Source organism: Hydra viridissima, unplaced genomic scaffold (assembly GCF_058129835.1).
Source record: "Hydra viridissima isolate aposymbiotic clone 2 unplaced genomic scaffold, HvirCarnegie_v1 scaffold_12, whole genome shotgun sequence".
Classification (NCBI taxonomy): domain Eukaryota; kingdom Metazoa; phylum Cnidaria; class Hydrozoa; order Anthoathecata; family Hydridae; genus Hydra; species Hydra viridissima.
In genome coordinates, this window is record NW_028324311.1 from 9,841,047 (window position 1) to 9,860,236 (window position 19,190).

The 19,190-nt window shown below is 29.4% G+C and overlaps 2 protein-coding genes across 3 annotated transcripts in view; one reads left to right on the forward strand and one right to left on the reverse strand.

Moving 5' to 3' along the window:
• Positions 1-18,146, forward strand: part of LOC145194191 (RNA-binding protein Musashi homolog 1-like) — a 36,187-nt gene extending 18,041 nt beyond the window's left edge. Inside the window, exons 8-16 of one of the 2 annotated variants that reach the window (XM_090068029.1) lie at positions 4,621-4,703; positions 14,689-14,764; positions 15,827-15,904; positions 15,990-16,028; positions 16,192-16,218; positions 16,303-16,470; positions 16,576-16,781; positions 16,982-17,018; positions 18,031-18,146. In XM_090068029.1, the coding sequence (XP_089924155.1) occupies positions 4,621-4,703; positions 14,689-14,764; positions 15,827-15,904; positions 15,990-16,028; positions 16,192-16,218; positions 16,303-16,470; positions 16,576-16,781; positions 16,982-16,999 (695 nt within the window). In that variant the 3' untranslated portion in view covers positions 17,000-17,018; positions 18,031-18,146. The remainder of the gene's footprint in view (positions 1-4,620; positions 4,704-14,688; positions 14,765-15,826; positions 15,905-15,989; positions 16,029-16,191; positions 16,219-16,302; positions 16,471-16,575; positions 16,782-16,981; positions 17,019-18,030) is intronic. The other variant, XM_090068030.1, reaches the window with a different exon arrangement.
• On the reverse strand, positions 11,547-13,109 carry LOC149881160 (uncharacterized). The gene is made up of 2 exons (XM_090068031.1): positions 13,089-13,109; positions 11,547-12,993 (listed from the first exon to the last, which is right to left on the reverse strand). Exon 2 carries the CDS (start codon positions 12,966-12,968, stop codon positions 12,216-12,218), a length of 753 nt encoding a protein of 250 aa, XP_089924157.1. The 5' UTR covers positions 12,969-12,993; positions 13,089-13,109; the 3' UTR covers positions 11,547-12,215.
• Positions 18,147-19,190: the final 1,044 nt, after the last annotated feature.

The following is a 19,190-nucleotide window of genomic DNA, read 5'->3' on the forward strand; positions in this document are numbered from 1 at the left end:
TTCAATTTTACAAATTTTTTAAATAGTCCATGGGGATATATGAACCTGACTTTTATGTCAAGTTCATTTATTTCTTTAGTAAAACCTATCCACCAAAATAAATGCATGCTATGTAGGCACCAGCAATTTGATTCATAAAATCCACAAAAAGTTAATCCGACTTATTTTCTGGGTTATAATAGTCCGATCGTTAAATATTTTACAAATCATAATCTGAAATTTAATTTATTGGTGAATTGTTGTTTTGCAGATTGTCTTTGATGTTCTGGTTGTTAATCTGAAAAATATTTATGAATCAATTTAACTTTAATTTGATTAGCAAATTATATCAATTGCATTCTATTCACATCACCTTTAAATGGTGTGGTCCAAAAAAATTACATTTTTATTATGAAATGTCATAGAAATAATGGGTTTCTTTTTTATTTTCAATCTGTCCTATTTGGAAATCTTAATCTACAACAATTTGTTCAATAAATCTACAAGTCTACTATTCTTCACTTACATCAATTATGGTAAGCCATTATTATCATTTTGATTTAAAAGCTAAGAATTTTTCAAACTGAATTTTTGTGGATTTTTTTTTATTGTGGATTAAATTCCTGTTTTGAATTAATTTGCTTTGCAGATTGCTACAATTAATGGATTAGAGTCTAATAAAATTTATATTGTTATATTTCTTCTATTTAAATAGAAATAGAAATAAAAATTAAAATAAAAATAGAAATAGAAATAGAAATAGAAATAAAAACTAGTTTGAAAAATTGTTACTTTTTTTTCAACATATAAGGCAAATAACCTTTAAGTTACTAGTTCTTTTATTGAAAACTTTATGCATGCCTCAAAAATATCATTTTTTGAGACAAACATGAAGTAAGAATTTCAAAATAACTTTTAAATAGTTCTTTTTTGGAATTTAGTTCACGTTTTGAGGCATGGAAAATTTAATGGAAATTCAATCCGTGTTATTAATAATCTGATCCATTTTTGCGGATTTTAAGTTTGATAAATAATCAGAAATATTAGTCCAATCCGATCTTACAAACTTAATCTGAAAAATTATCTGATTTATTTCATTTTTATGTTCTTTCTTTTTTTTTTTTCTTTTCTGATGCCTAACCTATCTAAGATTTAGGAACTTTTCATTAAGGTGGAGGAAAATGAGGCAAAATGTAAGGCCTGTGGCATACTTGATCAATGAAAGTACCAAAAGTCCTTTAAGGAATCATTTGAAAAGAGTCCACTTGAATTTATATAAACAATTAGAAAGGAAAGACAAGAAAAAATCAACAATTTCAGACATTTTTGACAAGCTTGCCTCTGAAGACTCAGATTTTGAACAAATACAAGTAAGAGGAAAGAAGAGATGTCCACAGACACAAACAGATACACCAGCAATCACCACAGCCTATATCAAGTGGAACTTGTAGACTTCCAACACAATCAGACCCAGTAAGGTAGAAAACAGGCTACCAAACCAGAATGAGAAGTTACTGATATCAATTAAATAAGAACTGTTGTTGATATTATTGGATGGGTGATTGAGGACAGTCAAATTTTTTCTATAATAGAAACTGATGCCCTCACTCATACCAGGGAAAATATTACCAAGAAGCTCAATGAATCTATCAACAAACTTGAATTTGGTGTCAAAACCTGGATAACAGTTGATGGTGCAGCTAATATCTAAGCAAGTGTTAGAAAATTAATTGGCATTTGAAGTGCAATTTGGTGTGTTGTCACCGTCTTAATCTAGTTGTCAGTGCTGTCGATGATAAAAGATGTCGGAAATGGTCAGTTCTAAGCCAAAAAGTAGTAAATTTAATAGGTCACATTAACCTGTCCTCTTAGAAAGCTATGACTTATATGCTGCCAAAACCTTTAAAAACTGCAGAATGAAGTTAGTGCAAAGATGCCATACAAAGTAAAACTTTAACTTCCATCAAATGTCCATGGTGGATCCTCTCCCAGTAATTCATTCTTTAAAGAATTCAAACTCCACTGTTTCTGGAGGTTGTAAGTTGACAGCTTTTTTACCAACAATCTGTCAATCTGATAAACAGTAATAGATTGGCAGTCTCTAATGCTATGTAATCCTTTTTTTTTTTAATACTGAGATAATTTTATGTAACTTTTGCATTTGTAGAAATGATATTTCAAAAATTGTACAAATCGTTTCTAGTTGTTTTTTATAACTTATTATCTTGAACTAATAATTATAAAATGAGGATACATCCTTGTCCTAGGAAATGTTCACCCAAGCAAGTATCTTTGTGTTAATTTTGCTTTTGTGCATAGTCAACTTCTTTTTTTAAAAAAGCTTTAAAACAAGTTTCATTTATCTTTACAAAGGAATACATTATATTAACATCCAAAGTCTCCCCGTTACTTGCTCTACATTTTCTTGAGACATTAACAGTCTCATCAATACCATCACAAGTCAATTTACCATGGATCAAATTTTCACCAATTATTTGTTATGCTATTAGTAAGAGATTAACCAACTTTAGTTAAAATGAGATGGTAAAAAACAAAACACAAAGTCCAAAATATGTTGACGATCCCATAGCAAAGAAGTCTTGCCAATCAAAAGTAATGACAGAGAGAGATAACAAACTGCTTGTTTGTTTATGAAAAGCTAATTCAACATTAAATGCAATGTCTCTTTAAATGCTGATTTGAAAACTAATTATGATGTAGACTGTAGCATTTCAATTACGAAATATTGTTTGAATGCAGTAAATCTTTTTGGAAGATGTTGGCAAAAAAAACCATTAGTATCAGATCTGAAAAGCAGGAATTGAGTTTGAAACTATTTATCATAACACTCACAACAATGGTAAAAAGTACTTTGTAGCGATGAATCTAAGTTCACAATATTTTGTTCTCACAGAATTTTCAAATGAGCAATTTAATAAAAGTTAAGTACTAATTTGGCTGTTTTTGATGAAATAGGGTTTCCAAGTTTTTCCTTTTAGTGATAGAATACCTTACTCTTGTTTAACTGTTCTTGCAGTCCTAACAAAATCCTCAGACACTTTGATGGAACTTTCTATCTTTTTGTGTATTCGTGATTCTGATTGTAGTGTTAATAGTTGCACCTTTTGATGGTAAGAGTCTGTAACTAATTTTTTTTTTAATTTCATACATTAGCCTGTCTAGATCATAATCAAACAGTTTATATGAAACTCAAATGTTTCATAAGACATTTTTAAGCCATTTGATTTTTTAAATAAAAATCCAGCAATGCTTACCACCAAGATTTAAAACTATGGCACCCAATTGTTAATAGCAGATTAAAGTAATTATTATCCATCAACTATAGGAGCACTCCAGGCATGGAGCTGGTTAATGGCTTTGTAACATTTGGAAAGGTCTAATAATTAACATAAGCAGAATTGCTTAAACTGCTAGGAATATTGATAATTCAACATTTCCAGATATGGATGCCATTGCAAGGTTTTATTCAAGAATGTTAAATTTAGCAGTTTACTAAGAAAAACCTTTTGCTTAAAAAAAGTGGAAAGTTGATTAGATCTTAAACCAGTTGTTATATTTACTTCAGTTGTGACATCTCACCCATTACAACCAGTTAAACAAAATGATTCTTATCATTTGAGTGTGGCTGTAGTGTACAAGGTTTCTGACAAGGCAAGTGTAGAGGGTACTAAGTTATGCAATCTAATCAATGATCCCAAAAGAAATTGTACTTTGATGAACAGGAAAATTAAACTTAACTAGAGTGTGATCAATAGCATGCAAAAGAATTAACAGCAACAGTATTTATACTATGAATAACACTTTTTTTTATTCCATTACACCAGCTATTCCAAAATTAGATTTTTCTGATAACTTTTGCTTGAGAATCAATAATAGGTGCTATTATTGATTCTCAAGCAAAAGTTATCAGAAAAATCTAATTTCAGATATTTTGGTTATAATTTAAAAAAATCAGTTAAGATATGTTTACTGATTTTTTTAAATTATAACCAAAATATCTGAATGGACAGATGCAACTTTAAGAGAGTCTTGACGCCCTGATTTGTTTACACAAACATATTTGTGAGTAAATAAGTTTTTAAAATTGCTATAAGTTCAGCAATTTTGGCAATACAATACTGTGAGTGTTAAAAGTATTTGTTATTTGGGGAATTAGGTAATGGTAGAAATTCCAAGAATTATTTATGAAATATTGTATGCATTAAGTGTATAGAAGTTAAGTGAAGATTTTTTTTAAAAGGAAGAAAACACTCAGAGCAAAAAAGTAAGGTTGCCAAAACAAAGAAAATTATAATGAAAATCATATGTACCTGAAAGGTTTTAATGACATATTTACTGCTTCTTTGTTTGGTTTTAAACTATTCTTTTTTCTGTTAAACTGAACTTTGTGTTTTTTTAAATTTTTTGGAAAAGCAGAATTTTCCTAGAAAAAATTGGTTGGGTTTGTTGACTCAATTAACTTCACGTGTTTCTGACTTGAGTTTACTTAACTCAATTCATATATAACCAGATTTAAACACCTGACCCATTAAAACATGCAGGTCAAAGCCATGCTACTTAGTACTTGCTACACAATAGACTCAAAGCTTATTACAAAATCAAAATATCTTTTTTCAACAGGGTTTGGTTTCGTTACTTTTGAATCAGATGCTGCAGGAAAGCATGTGTGTGAAACTGGCTTTCACAAACTTAAAGGAAAAAATGTAAGTTTTTAACAATTTTTTCATTAATTTAACATTATAAACATTATTACATACAATTAAAAATATGCATATGATTATAAATATACACATAATTTAAAAATATATGATTAACAAAGTTGCATTTTTAAAAACAAAAACACATTTTCTTTATATGTTTATAAATATAATAAAATTAAAACAACTATAGTTATATCAAATTAAATGTAATTATATTAAAATTTAAAAACAGTTAGAAAATAAACAGGTAGAAAATCTACTTCAATAACTTTTGTTTATATCTTTATACATTTAGATTTAATATGTGACTATGATTTTTATTAATAGTTTGTAAATATTGTTAACAAAATAATTTTTCAAGCAATATATTCTTATATCATTGTTCAAGTTTAAAGAAATTAGTTAAAGTATCAAAAAAAAATTTTATGAAAAGGAAATTTCAAAAAGCCTAATATAGTTAACTTTAAAACTTTACATTAAAAACTCAATACACTTTTTTGTTAAACATTTTTTTCTGGTGTAAATGTGAATTTAGTCTGAAAATGAAAAATCTTTAACTTGACCCCTTATCCTTCATTTTATCCACTTCACCATTTTTTTTTTCTACTTTAGTTGAAATCCAGTTTTTTTTTTCAATTAAAAACTGACTTATATACAATAAAACTAATACTTTTAAAAGCAAGCATACAAAATTTTCTATAACATGAATAGTTGGATTGTTCCATCTATTGTTGAACTTTATACAACCTTGTTCAATATAGAAATCAATATAATACTATGGTCCAATTTTTATTTGCCAAATTTGATTGCCTCAATATGTTGCAAAACACTGAATTTGTAGAGATATTTTTTTCTATCTTCCTATTTACAAAACTGTGAAGCCGCCTGGATAAACTGAAAGATTCAATGATAAAGGTTTTCTTAAACTGTAAAAAAACAACTAATCTACAGATGGCTGTTGTCAAAACTTTGCAAAGTCATCTTTGCTCTTTTCATACAAGCAGTGTTACAACATTTTTGAAAGTGCTATTGCACTTGTACTTGAAAGTGATATTTTACAACAATGTTACCTAGTAACATTGTTGTACCTAGTAGCATTGTAGTAGCATTTTTAAACTCTTGTAAGTTTTCTTTAAGCTCAAAGATTTTGGTCTATGAATTTGGTCTATTTGGAATGTGATAGATGAAAAATTATTGCTCATTTGTATTGGGAATGTGTTTTGCAATCCAGTCACTTGAATTCCAATTAAGAATCATTCCTTGCCATATCAACTAATAACCAAAAGTAACCCTCTCTGATTTGCCTCAAAATTTGTATATTTAGTATCCAACCCAATATGAAAAATACCAAATATTAACTACATAATAACTACTTCTGCATTTACAGAAACTAATTTGAAATTTATACATTTTATATGTAATTAAAGTAAAATTGTATACTTCCTGTAACACAGATAATAAATGAATATTAAAAATTGAAAAATGGGATACAGTTATAATTAAAACCAAATTTCCTAAATCTGTAGACAATTAATTTTTTTTTTCATTTTTGTTTATCAATCTTTTCTTGCAGGCAACATTCTGCTGTTTTAATCATCCTTTTAAAAGGAAACCTCATTTTTACCATTTTTTCAGTTATGTTCCTGCTCCTGTTAAATTACAAAGTTCCCAGGGAGCTGTAGAATTTTGCTTTAAGTAGTTTTTAGTTGGTTGCCAAATACTATTATAAGTAATTGCAAAAAAAGGCATTAAATTTACAGAAGATAAAACAACTTTGTTTATAAGTTGAGTGAAATTTTGGTTTTTTTAAGTTTGTAAAAATGAGGTTATCATGTGTTATGAATGGCTTTATCTTGGATTATGTATCTTTTGGTTGTTGGCCTTGAATCCATCTCTATGGAGAACAAAAATTTCCTAGGTAAATAAAAAAAAAAAAAGAAAAACCTTAGGAACATTATTTATATAAAGATTTTCATATAAATGCATGTAATTAGTTACCATAAAATTGTATTGATTTGAAAGATTTATGGAATACAGCCTTTAGGAAGACTTTTTTTCTTTATCACAAGTATAGGTATAATCCAGTAGATTCAGTCAAAGCTTTTAAATTATTTTAATCAAAACTAAATGAACCTTTACTTATAACTGCAAGTAATCACTGCAAAATTTTTTCTTCAAGAACTGCAACATATTCTAAAAAGGTTTGGATCAATCATTTTTTTGAAACTTTTTACATTTTCTTTTATGACTATTGTTTAAGAGTCCTGGGTCTCACACAGATCTTTACCTAATTAATATGAATTTTATCAGAAAATTTGCTTGAAGCTTGTTTTTACCTTTTGTCAGTAAAATTATCTTCTTTGTCTTGGGTTTTTCTTTTTGCTTGATATATTTCTTTTTTTAGAACATAAATTCTAAATCTTTTAACAATACTTCAATTATTTAGTTCAATAATTATGCTAAAAGTTTAGTTTTGAATTGTTTGTGCATTCATAACCTCCACTAGCAGTCAAACTTCTTTTAAAATTTAGTTAGTTAAAGTGAAAGTAATACCAAAAGCTTTCTACAGTTTTATTTGTGCAAGAACAAGAACATACATACAGTTTTATAGATCAAAAAGTAAAGCCTCTAGTAACCACAACATTTATTAACTAACAGCCAAACAGAAGTAACATAGTCACAACCATAATAGTTGCTAAATGTGGATCCATGCCATCATACATAATGTTAGTATGCTTTTTCTATAAAACAAAAATAGAAATTTCAAAATCATCAACATACAAAAAAAGGTTTTCTATTCATTTTTACAGTAGGTTTTTTTTGACATGTTTATTTGAGGTTTTTTTTTTTTCAACATAAAACGCTTTAATGATAGAATGCATACACTGAGCCTTTTAAGGTAGCAACATGAATTGATCCTCTACAGAGACCTTAAGTCAACTCTAATAAGAAGACCAATAATTTTAATATAATTTATCAATGGAAAATTTTGTTTATTTTTTAAAGGTTTTAAAAGGTAAGATAAATTATATTTCTTATAGAAATATACTTGTATTTTGAGTTAATTTCTTCTGCTCATTTCTACAACTTTTATTGTTGTAAAAGTTTAACAGAGGTAATGTTTTTTGACTTCATGCTAAAGTTGTGATTTTAATCTGCTTTAAAACCAAACCATGTGTCTAAGATTGTACTTGTATGATCTGCCAGCTAGCTTGTTTGAAAGACAATTAGAAAAGTTTTTTAGAAAAAGTTAGTAGATAACAACCCCAATCTCAACCCCCTGACTGTTATCTCTTTAGTCCTGTTGGGAAATGTATACGTCACCAACATAATCAATATGCATTTAAAAAAACTTTAAGAGTAAAGCAGTTTAAGATCCTGAAGCAATTTAGTAGATTGCATCAAATGTGTTTTTAAAGAGGATTTACCTCAGGAAAGAGCCAAGAAATCTTTCCTTTTCTCTAGATTTAAATTTAGTTGATAGAGCTAATATGATTGCCTTATTTTTGGATTGTGAAAAACCAGTTTTAATTAAGTATAGGAAAAAAGAACTTTTGTATCAAATTTTTTTTATAATTAAATCTTTATCCATGAAATACTAACTGTAAGTCCTAGTGGTGAGAGGCTGTTACCACTAGGACCTACAGAGAGGTCTATCAAACTCTTGCATGAAGATATTGGTAAAAACTGTCAATCAGGAATCCAGTTTCAAGTTGTTAGAACCAAATATCCCACCTTCCTAGCCAGCAAGCTGTTAGAAGCATTAGCCAACAGCTTTCAGATATTTTAAAATCAAATCAAATTTTTAGTGGTCATAGGTGACTAAGTTGCAAATCACATTATAGTCAGCTGTGAAAACTTTTACAGTCATTTAGATAAAATTCTTTATTCAAGGGAAATTTCATTTGACTACAATGTGAAGCTTCGTGTAAATGGCATAAATAGCCTTCAGAAAATTTGCTTTGGAATTTCAGAAAAGATACTGGAGAATAAGAAATCTAATAAAATCTCCTCAAAAAACACTTTTACCAAATAGCTATGAATGATACAGGTGTCCAATGATTCAAAAACTCTTTCATGAACCATATTATAGATGTAAGATGTACTATGGAAGATTTAAATCTATTCAAGTGAAAAATATAAATCTTTCGCTTGAATTATGAACCACTTGTTTAAGACACTGTGAGACATTCAATCAAATGTAGATAGTTAGCCTGCTTTACTGCATATTCTAGAGGAATCCATGTAATGGCAGAAAATCCAGGGGAATGTGTCTAGGAAGCTATTCAACAATATTGACCCTCTCTAGAGACTAGGCTCTCCAGTTGACTCTTTGAGGAAGTTGAACTTTTTGATCAAAGTATGTTTGCATTGAGTTTGTAGGAGGCTACAATTTAAAAATTAATCAGTTAAAAATCCTACTTGGTTATGCAAAATAGAAATGTCACATCCAAGGTTCATCCTTCATTAAGTAAATGTCTTCATCAGCTGATGAAAGTATCCACTCATCAGGGGCTTATGGTTGATAAAGTACCACAAAAAATCATTTGTTACAATTGCCTAAGAAGGGAACATTTGTTGTGTAATGTTATCATGATGAAGCTGAATAGAAATGAACATTTTCTTTTTAATGACCTCCTTTGGTTCAAAGTGACTAATGTTGATAAATGATCAATATTCTGCTAGTCTACTTTTTTCAGTTTCTTCTTGAAACTGCTTCAACCAAACTCTAATATGTCTTCAGCTGACCATAGATTTCCTTAGGTATTACAACCTTTCATCAGAATTTCAGTTACCACCTTCTGAATTGAACCCATAGTTGTGTTCACTCAATCTGAAAAATAAAACCATCACTTACAGGATAAGGGTAGTATATTTTTTGGTACACGAGCTTAAATTCATAAAAAAAAACTTCACTTCAAATTTTAGTGTGTCCTAATAGTTTTAAAGATATTGATACTCTATCCCTTTCTTGACTTTTTTTTCAGCGCCACTTATTTGCATCACACAAATTCCTTTAACATATGTAATGTTTGTTGAATGGTGATGAAAATGTGTTTCTAATTATTTTTGAAGGTGAAAAATTCAAAAGTTTTTGATGAGTAAAACATAAAATCAAAGTTCCTACATAAAATTAAAGTTCCTATATAAAAATCTCAAAATGATGTAATAATTTTCTTAGGTTTTCTGATGCACTAAAAGATATAATGGGGGTTTTCATTTTTAAAAAATGATTTATTTGGATTGATAGTTTTATAAAAACAAACTCAAAAAAAATGGTAAACTTTAAAAAAAAAAATAATGAAAGCTAAGAAATCATTAAAAATACTGAAATTAAAATGTAATGAGAATTAACAATCTTAAACAGTTTGATTAAAGTTTAGTTCTCTAGATTAAAGTTTGCCAAGCTGTCTTCAATTCTTTGCTGTTCAATTTCATTGATGCTGTATTGTCTTCCTGTGACAGTTTTTAAATATTAATCATTAACAATAAGTTTTGTTAATGGAACCCTAAACACATCATCTCTTGAAGAACAATAATATGACCTTGAGGAGAAACATGGATTCATGATTCTTACTTGAAAGTCTTTATTTTTAACAATAATCTCCTCAACTTGTCTAATCCATGGATAGTTATCATATATTAAACATACAAAAACTCCAAGGATCATATTTATAAACAGGCATTCTTTAATCTCATCAGTTTGGAAATTAAAGACAATGATCATTCCAATTGTTCAGAAACAGCTTAAGTTCCAATTTTTGTATTATTTATTGGTGAAGTTGTGATAGTTCTGAGTGCCGGGTAAAGTTTTTGCAGTTGTGTATCTATGCTCTGTTTCACTTCGTCATGTTTCACTTCGTTTGACTCCTTAGATATTTAGTAAAAACTAATTCCTATGATTTCATTTCAGAAAAATCAAATATTGCAGATGCTGCAAGTATATGGTTGTTTGTTCTATGAAGGCTGGTAGTTAAAGTTAGTCTTTTTTTAGCCAGCACATCCATCTGGGTATTGTTTACTTTGTAATAAACTACTGTTGTGTGCAATCTTGCTTAAATTTTGTTCCAGTGAAAACTGTACATATTGTCTTGTACAACAAACTTGTAATTTTCTGCAAAATCACAGAGGACAATGATCTCAGTACCACTTAACTCATTTTTTAATTTTATTAAAGAAGCAGCTGAACTTTATGTAATATAAGAATGAACAGTATTTCTAACTTTTATCAGAGTTAGTATTTCAAAAGTTGGTTCAAAAGTAAATATTTCTAATATCAGAGTATGAATGAATCTACTTATGGTTTCAGTTAGGCTTACTAGATGGGTTTATTGTCTTCCATTATTTGTAATTTATGCAAGAGTCATCATCTTCATCAATATCATCTTGAGAATACAAGCAATTGTCAAAATAATATCTTTATGTAGCATCCTCTGGATACAAAGGTAAATATATATATATATTAGGGTGTTTCTTATTTGGGGTTAAAAATTTTTTTTTTTGTTTTTCAGTGGGCCACCCAATGAAATGGTTCATTTTGGTGAGAAAATAAATGTGTAAAAATTTCAAGGGGAAGAAAACATTTTTACTGGGCGCTACCAGTTATTGAAATTTAAGGCATACTTTACTATGCGCTCTTAGTCATTAACATAGGAAAAAATCATAAAACTGATGGAGACTGGTGATAATGACTCATTTACTTGGTACACATTTATTCACTTATTACATGCATTAAAAACATCCATTTTCTGTCATTGCATTTCTACTTATTTATTAAAAGACAGCAATAAACATGCTTTTTTAATTTGATTGTAGGTTTATTAAAGACAATAGTTACTGTACTAAGATTAATCACTCATGAGAGTTGTCTTTTTTCTGTCAGGATATTTCTGTCTATATTTTTGAACTACCAGCAACAGGAACTGCTTTTGCTCTTCGTTATTTGTATGTAGTCTATTATATTCGTCCATTAGTGCTACGCCACGTTCTGCAATGTCGTTGACAACCTTCATGCTTCGAACAGTGGACTTTACAGTCTTGAACTCATCATTATGTTCCCATTCTCTTACACTGTTTTGAAGAAAGTGTGATGGAAGTCCTGTGATGCTGAAAAATCTTCGTGTATTAAACGTGACAAAGTCCTCCAGTTTCTTTTCTTGGATAACTGAGCAGCCCACAGTAGTCCGTTTCATATGTATCTGATCTGAAACATTGTTCAATGCTTGGACCATCTTGACCTTCGTCTCAGGGCGAACCTTATCATCAAAAAAAGCTAAAGCAACAAGTTCCTCTGATAGGTGCCATAGATGCCCTTGTAACTTATTCACAGCAATTTTCGAGATCTCAGGATGCTGGGTCTTGTAGGCATCCAAGTCTTTCAAGAGCTGCAGATCAAGTCTAGGAGCTGAGGTTGCTTCAGGAGATCTGTACCAGGCTGTAATGTACAGTCGAACCGTGAAAAGGCAAATATCCCTTATTCCCTTCTCCTCTCTTTTTGTCAATCTGAATTGGTCTCTAAACATCCAAATCTTCAACGCATAAATAGCTTTCGCCATCCAGCGAGCACGGTGTACCTGAAGTTGATGGCTCAGGGTCATCTTGGTTACTAGGCGAGGCATCTTCTTGAGTTATGCTATCTTCTTTAGGGTTATCTTCACCTTCAGAAGATGATGAAAGAACAACTGTTTCTTCTCGAGATTTTCTTGCCATCTCCTCTCGGTCCCTTTTTCGGTTCATTTCTTTTTGTCTTTTTCTTGATACTTCTTCTTGCTTTGCCAATTTCTTATCGACTGGACCCATTTTGCCTCTCCGAATTTTCTCGCTTTGGCATAATAGGAAGTTCTTATCCTCCTGAATGGTGATCATTTTCAATGCGTTGGCATGGGCAATATCGAATAGTTCTGCTAACCCTTTATTCCATTGGTCTTCCTTTTGTTTCAAATAATCTGAACGCTTAGCTTTATTCTCTTTATTTTTCTTCAACTTTTCCCATTCCTTGTAAATGTTTTCGATTTTAGGGACAACGTGCTTCTTTAATTGCACTGGTATTCGGGCCTTTGACCAAACTTCAAAAACATCATTTGCTGTGGAATGTAATGCTTCCCTAATGCTTTGCTTGGCAATCTGCTTGTAATGGAAGAAAAGGGCCAACACTTCCCTTTTTGATGGAAGCATAACACAATCTAAAGAAGAGGACATCTGTCCAATAAGCCATATCTCCGTTTTCTTTCTGGTAGCTATCGTTGCACTGGTTGATGAAGCCATCATTGTACAGTAGTTACACTAGTTTAACCTGCAAAAGAAGCAATTAAGCATTATAGACACAATTCTGCACATTAAAAGTAAAAAAATTACTAGTTAAAAGAGGTTTGTACGCTAAGCACCAACCACTTTTGTTGCATAACATCATACGCAACATAAGCATTTTTAGGGTACATTTGCGCAATACTGTAGGGTCGGTAGCGACCCCTAAAAATCATTCTAAAAAAAAAAAAAAAAAAGTGCATTACTTTTTTATGATAATGAACAAAATGGCAGGGTGGCCCATGCAAAAATCGAATCTTCAAAAATAAGAAACACCCTAATATATATATATATATATATATATATATATATATATATATATATATATATATATATATATATATATATATATATATATATATATATATATATATATATATATATATATATATATATATAAATGTATCATACAATTCTTGTTACCTCTATTACAAACAAGGTTATCAATAAGTTTGTGATAACCTTTATTAGTTTAACTGCACTAATCATTAACATAACATGATGGTCAGTGCAGATGCATACTGTATGTGTGTTTGTATCTGATGTCCCTAGTATGATGTTCCATTTTGGATGATGTGAGCCAAAGTTAGAAAAATAAGTCTTTATATCTGGACAACTGCTTTTAAACTTAGCATACAGTTCTTTTAGGTTTGAGAGAATCAAATGCTTTTGCTTGTGATATCTTTCAACTCATAAAAGCCCCATCATACATCACACACACTCACAGACAGACAGACAGACAGACATCTTTTAGAGATCTTAAGATATACTTTTTTAAAGAAAAAAATGCTAAAAAAGCATAATTTTTTTGCATCGTTAAAAACCAATTTTAGTTATGTTTTTTGGTTCTTTTTAAAAAATATTTAATGCAAATAAATCATATTTAAAAAAACCCTTGCAGTTTTTTTTGTATTATGGAGTTTGTTACATATTGGATGGTACAAAAAATTTCAGAATCATATCTTACAGGCATCTCAAGATATACTTCTTTTCGAACAAGACATTAAATTTGAAATTTAACTTGAAATTCAATTTTTATATAGAACCTTTGATTTTATATGGTTTTTGTTTTCATTTTTGAATTATGCACTCTAAAAGATAGTTAGGTACAATATCTCATCACTATTCAACAAATATTACATAAGTTAAAGCTGATTGTGTGATATGATTTGCTTAAAAAATGAGTGGCACTGAAAAAAGTCAAGCAATAGATTGGGATAGTATTGATATCTCCTAAACCATAAGGATTTACACTAAAGTTTGGTGTAAAGTTCTTTCATAAATTAAAGCTTGTGTTCCAAAAAAATCATTAAAATCTGAAATGGTATCAAAAAAGTTTTTTTGGGTTGATTTGACACAGAATTTGACCTGCAAGTAAATAATTGCAAAAAGAACACAAATTTATTGATTTAGAAAAGTAAGATCAGTTTCTTCTGATTATGATATAACAATGGATGATGAAAACTATACTGTTGATTACAAAAAATTTATATTATTTACTTATAATCTTAACAACAATGTGGAAATAATAAAAACCTCTTAAAACTGTGGTTACTTAGCATTTGTTGTGGTATTATTGGTACTTGAAAGACAGTAGCACAACCTGTTTAGAGTTTCTGCAGATATCCTTTGACCTTATTTCCCAATTTTATTATGCTATTCTGGAATTGATTTATATGTTTAGGTTGAATGCAAGAGAGCCCAGCCAAAAGAAGCTATGATGCTGCAAGGTAAAAGCCAAGGGTTGGTTGGTAATGTAGGTAAATACTGAGTTTGTTTGCATGAAAAAGCATGCAACACTCTGATTACTATCATCAAACAAAATTGGACAAAGCTTGCATGGTTTTTAAATATTCTTAGAAATTGTCTTGATTTCTTTTACACCATGGGGTTGATGACAGAATTTTTGTTCCAAAAAAACTTTTACTTCATGCATGTCACATGTCACTGGTGTAAAAAGTGGGAAGAAAAGTCTTTTATAATAAGTTTTAACTGAGACAGTTGAAACTTTATATTTTGAGCAAGGTCTGAGTAAGGCTGGATTCTAAAGAGTATATGTAATGAAATACACTTGATTTGTCAATAAAAGTGTAGAAAATCTTTAACTTGACCTACCTACAGATGTAAAGTTATAACTTTTTAACATTCTACCAATTTCTCTTATGTGTACACTGAAGCATGCAAATTATTATATAAATAATATTTCTTCAGTTATCTTAGTTTAAGTTGTAATTAATATCTTGAGATTAGAAGAAAATAGATATAAGTATTCAGAATCGATTACAAGTTAAAAGTATTTGCTCCCACTTTCTTTCCCAGTTTATATTCCAAATATAATTTGCCAGCTTACATTCCCACCTTCTTCCCCTTCTTCCCCCTTCTTCCCCCTTCTTCCCCCTTCTTCCCCTTCTTCCACTTTTTCCTTCTTCTTCCCCTTCTTCCCCTTCTTCCCCTTCCTCCCCTTCTTCCCTTTCTTCCCCTTCTTCCCCTCCTTCTCCTTTTTTCCGTTCTTTCCATTCTTCTTCTCTTTACTTTCTAATTCAAGTAAAGAGCTGATGAAACTTGGGGTGATTACTTGCAGTGTTATAAGTATTTCAACTTGTATTTATTTTTTAATAAGAGTTTTTTCTTTTTATTACTTAATCAAAATCTTTTTTCCTCTTGTTTTTTATAATTAGCTACTTTTTTAGGTGGTTATTTCAAAAAATTGTCTTCATAAATTCAATTTTTTAACTAATTTATGTAATTTCTTTTTTAAATTAGAAACATATTTTTGTTGTTTACAAATTTAAATCATCTTTAAATTTTTTTTTGTGTTTTAGTAAATCTAACTCCTTTTTCGATTGGTCGAGGATATCATAATGGTTTATCTACAGTACCTATAGGATTTGGTTTTCCAGGTGTATATCTGAGTAATTCTTAATATTAATTCTCATATCAAATACTAACAGTCATTAAAATTTGTTTCTTAATACTTGTTCTTAGATTGGACTTGCAATCCTCAAATCTATCAACATTTAGCAAGTAAATTTAAATATTTTCTAAGATCAGCAATTTCAGTGCGTAACTTTTAATAATTATTCTACCTTTAAAAAATTATTTTTTCTAAACTAATGGATCACATTCTTTTAATGTTGGTGTCTTTTTATAGTGAAGATTCTGTAATTTTTTTTTTAATTTTTTTTAGATTCGGTGCATTTTGGACGTGGTCGAGGTACTATATTAATTTTTTTTTATATACCTCATATTATTTATCTTAAGAGGTTTAATGTCTGAAGAAGTTTAAAAATTGTTTTAGGCTACACTTCAAGTTATCAAGGTTTTGTCAATATCCCTGACCATCGTCGCAGTAATGAGCAATATTACCCAGAATATAATCCTGTACAGACACCAACCACCATTGGAACTGATGTACTGCATTCAAATGATTGTGCTCAAGAATATGAACAAAATAATTTTAACGCAGGTTTTTTTTATTGGTTATTTGTTTTATTTTTTTTTATTTGAAAAGTTTAAGATTTCTTTTTTTGTTTTTTCACTTTTTTAAATGCAAAATATTTTAATTTATCAGTTGGATTAACATATCATGGTACTCAAAATAACAATGGTACCCCTGCCTCACCACTTTCACAAGTGTTTAATCAGACTGCATCTGGTCCAGATCTGGTTGGGTATATGACTACTTCTAGAGGAGGATTGTCTGATCATCATTTATATCATAATGGTCATCACACTTGTTCCAACACACAAGGAACGTTTTGTCATGGAATACCTCAGGTTTAATTTTTATTGCATCTATTTTTGGTCTTCATTTGAAAAAAAATCTACCTGGTATTATTTTTTTGTTGTATTTTTATTGAAGTTTTATCTTAGTAGACATTACACATTCATAATTTCAAAAGTAATAATTTTTACAAGACTTTGTTGTTATTTTGTTATAATCATTATTTTTATTATGAAAGTCCTTTTTTTTGTAGATTACTTTAAGACAATAAAGAATCACGATCTTATTACGTAAGAATTTTCATCCATAGTTTTTGTTTACACACACACACATACAATTACAATCATTAGAACATAATTTAATTCGGATAATCCTACCATGTTTAAATTAAATTAAACTTAAAAACAAAAGGTATGATTGTATTATTATTATAGACATAGTTATAACCTATAATAGCACAAAATTCAGGTAATTCTAACAGCACGCTTTGCACGAAGGAAAACTTGCACAGCTTTAGATATCCGTTTCATCAGTTTTCGACTATTGCGTTTGCCATATTAGTTGATTACTCTTGTAGAATATTCTGTAAATGTATTGTGCGGAGGTAGGGCATATTTTCCGAGTCCCTTCACCAAATTCATAAACGGCTAAATAGGATTGATGTAAGGGCTTTGCGGTGGCTATTTGATTATTTAAAATGTATCATTTTCCTGATTATTTTACTATTTAAATAATTTCTACACAAACACCATGTGTTTCAGATTGCTGTCATGCATGAATAAAAATTTTTTTACATATAAATCCCACGGTATTTTCATGGAATCTTAATTCGCTACAATTCTTCTGTTCTGGATTGGAAAGCAACCTCAAAAAAACACAGGCCTCTTTCCCAGCTCTCACAGTCGGTACGAGAAAATCACGCAACATTTTTTCCTTCTTCTGACAAAAACTCGTCTTATCCGAGTTTTTTGAACTTCGATTCGTAGTACTCGTTTCAAGTTTTCAACTAATCAGTTTCTGTGTGACACCACACTTCGGGATGGAGACGGGTTAACCTCTTAAGTATATGGTTTACCTCGGAAATTTCTGCAAGCAATCGTCAATAGTGGGTTATAAAATTTCAAAAAATTAATATAAAAACATGATTATAATACAATAGTATACAATATAGAAATTTACATAAGAAAGAAGTAGTTATTTAATTTAAGAAATTTCACTCAGTGTTCTAACTCAAGTGTTGTTGTGTTCATGCAGTTGTGTTAAGGAAATAATAATCGATTAAAGCGTTCTCTTTTTTTATAGAACACCTTGTTGGTCGAGAAAGAAGTATTTCATCTAAATGGAAATCTCAGAGCATTTTATTCTCTAGCCTTTTAAGTTGATGATGTCATAATAAAAAGATAAAATAAAACATAAAATGCTGATTTCGTCTGTTTTTAATCCATAATTCTTTCGGACATGAAAATAATTTGACGAGTCACTGTCGTTAAATTACGAATTTTGTTAACTTTTTAACATTTATTGATAAAATAGAATAAATTTTTAAAAGGAAAATATACCAAGAAAATATAAAACTACATTTAAAATATGTAAAACTATTTCATAAAAAAATGTAGTAATAATAAGGGCATAAGGGTTTGTTAAGGGTCACTTTTTATGATTTAAGCCTAAATTTCGGAAACGTACGTTTCTAGCCTTAGCTTTCGATATTAATAGAGTAACAGGATTGAAAAGCATTTTTTCTCAAAAGCTATAGAACTTTTTTTGATTCTATAAATGGCATCTTTTCAGATGTTAAAAGCGCTTGTTTTGGTATTCCGTACGGATCCATAACAGATCATTCATTATATTTATACTTGTTAATTTTAATGTTTCTAACAAATATTGGAACACGCACCATTTTATTGAAGACACTCATTAATAAAACTGAACAAATGATCAGCAATAAAATTGAAAACTTAAAAAAAAAAAAAAAAAAAAAAGTATGCAACAAAATATTCTTCTAAAAAAGATATCTAATATCCCAAATTCTTCTAAAAAAAGGTATCTTATATCACAAATTCTTCTAAAAAAGATATCTTTTATCCCAAATTCTTCTAGAAAGATATATTACATCCCAAATTCTTCGCTGCTATGATTTAATTATCGAATTATTGATTTGTCCGGTAACTAATTTAATAATAGAACAATGTGTTAAAAAATCTAAGATCAGTCGCTTAAAGTATTTTATCTCACTAAATATCCTTTCTTGGAAAATCCTCCCGAATACCCAAAAGTTGGTTGTCGCAAGGATCCGTTCTTAAAGTTAATCGATCCTTTCTACCTAAAATTAAATAAATTTTCCTTTTTTAAAAAAAATAAACTTTCCACCAAAAATTGTTAAGGTCAACTTGATCGTTTTAAACCTGATAAAAAGGTAGAAAATATTTTCTTCATCTGAAGAGAAAAAATGTTAATAATCT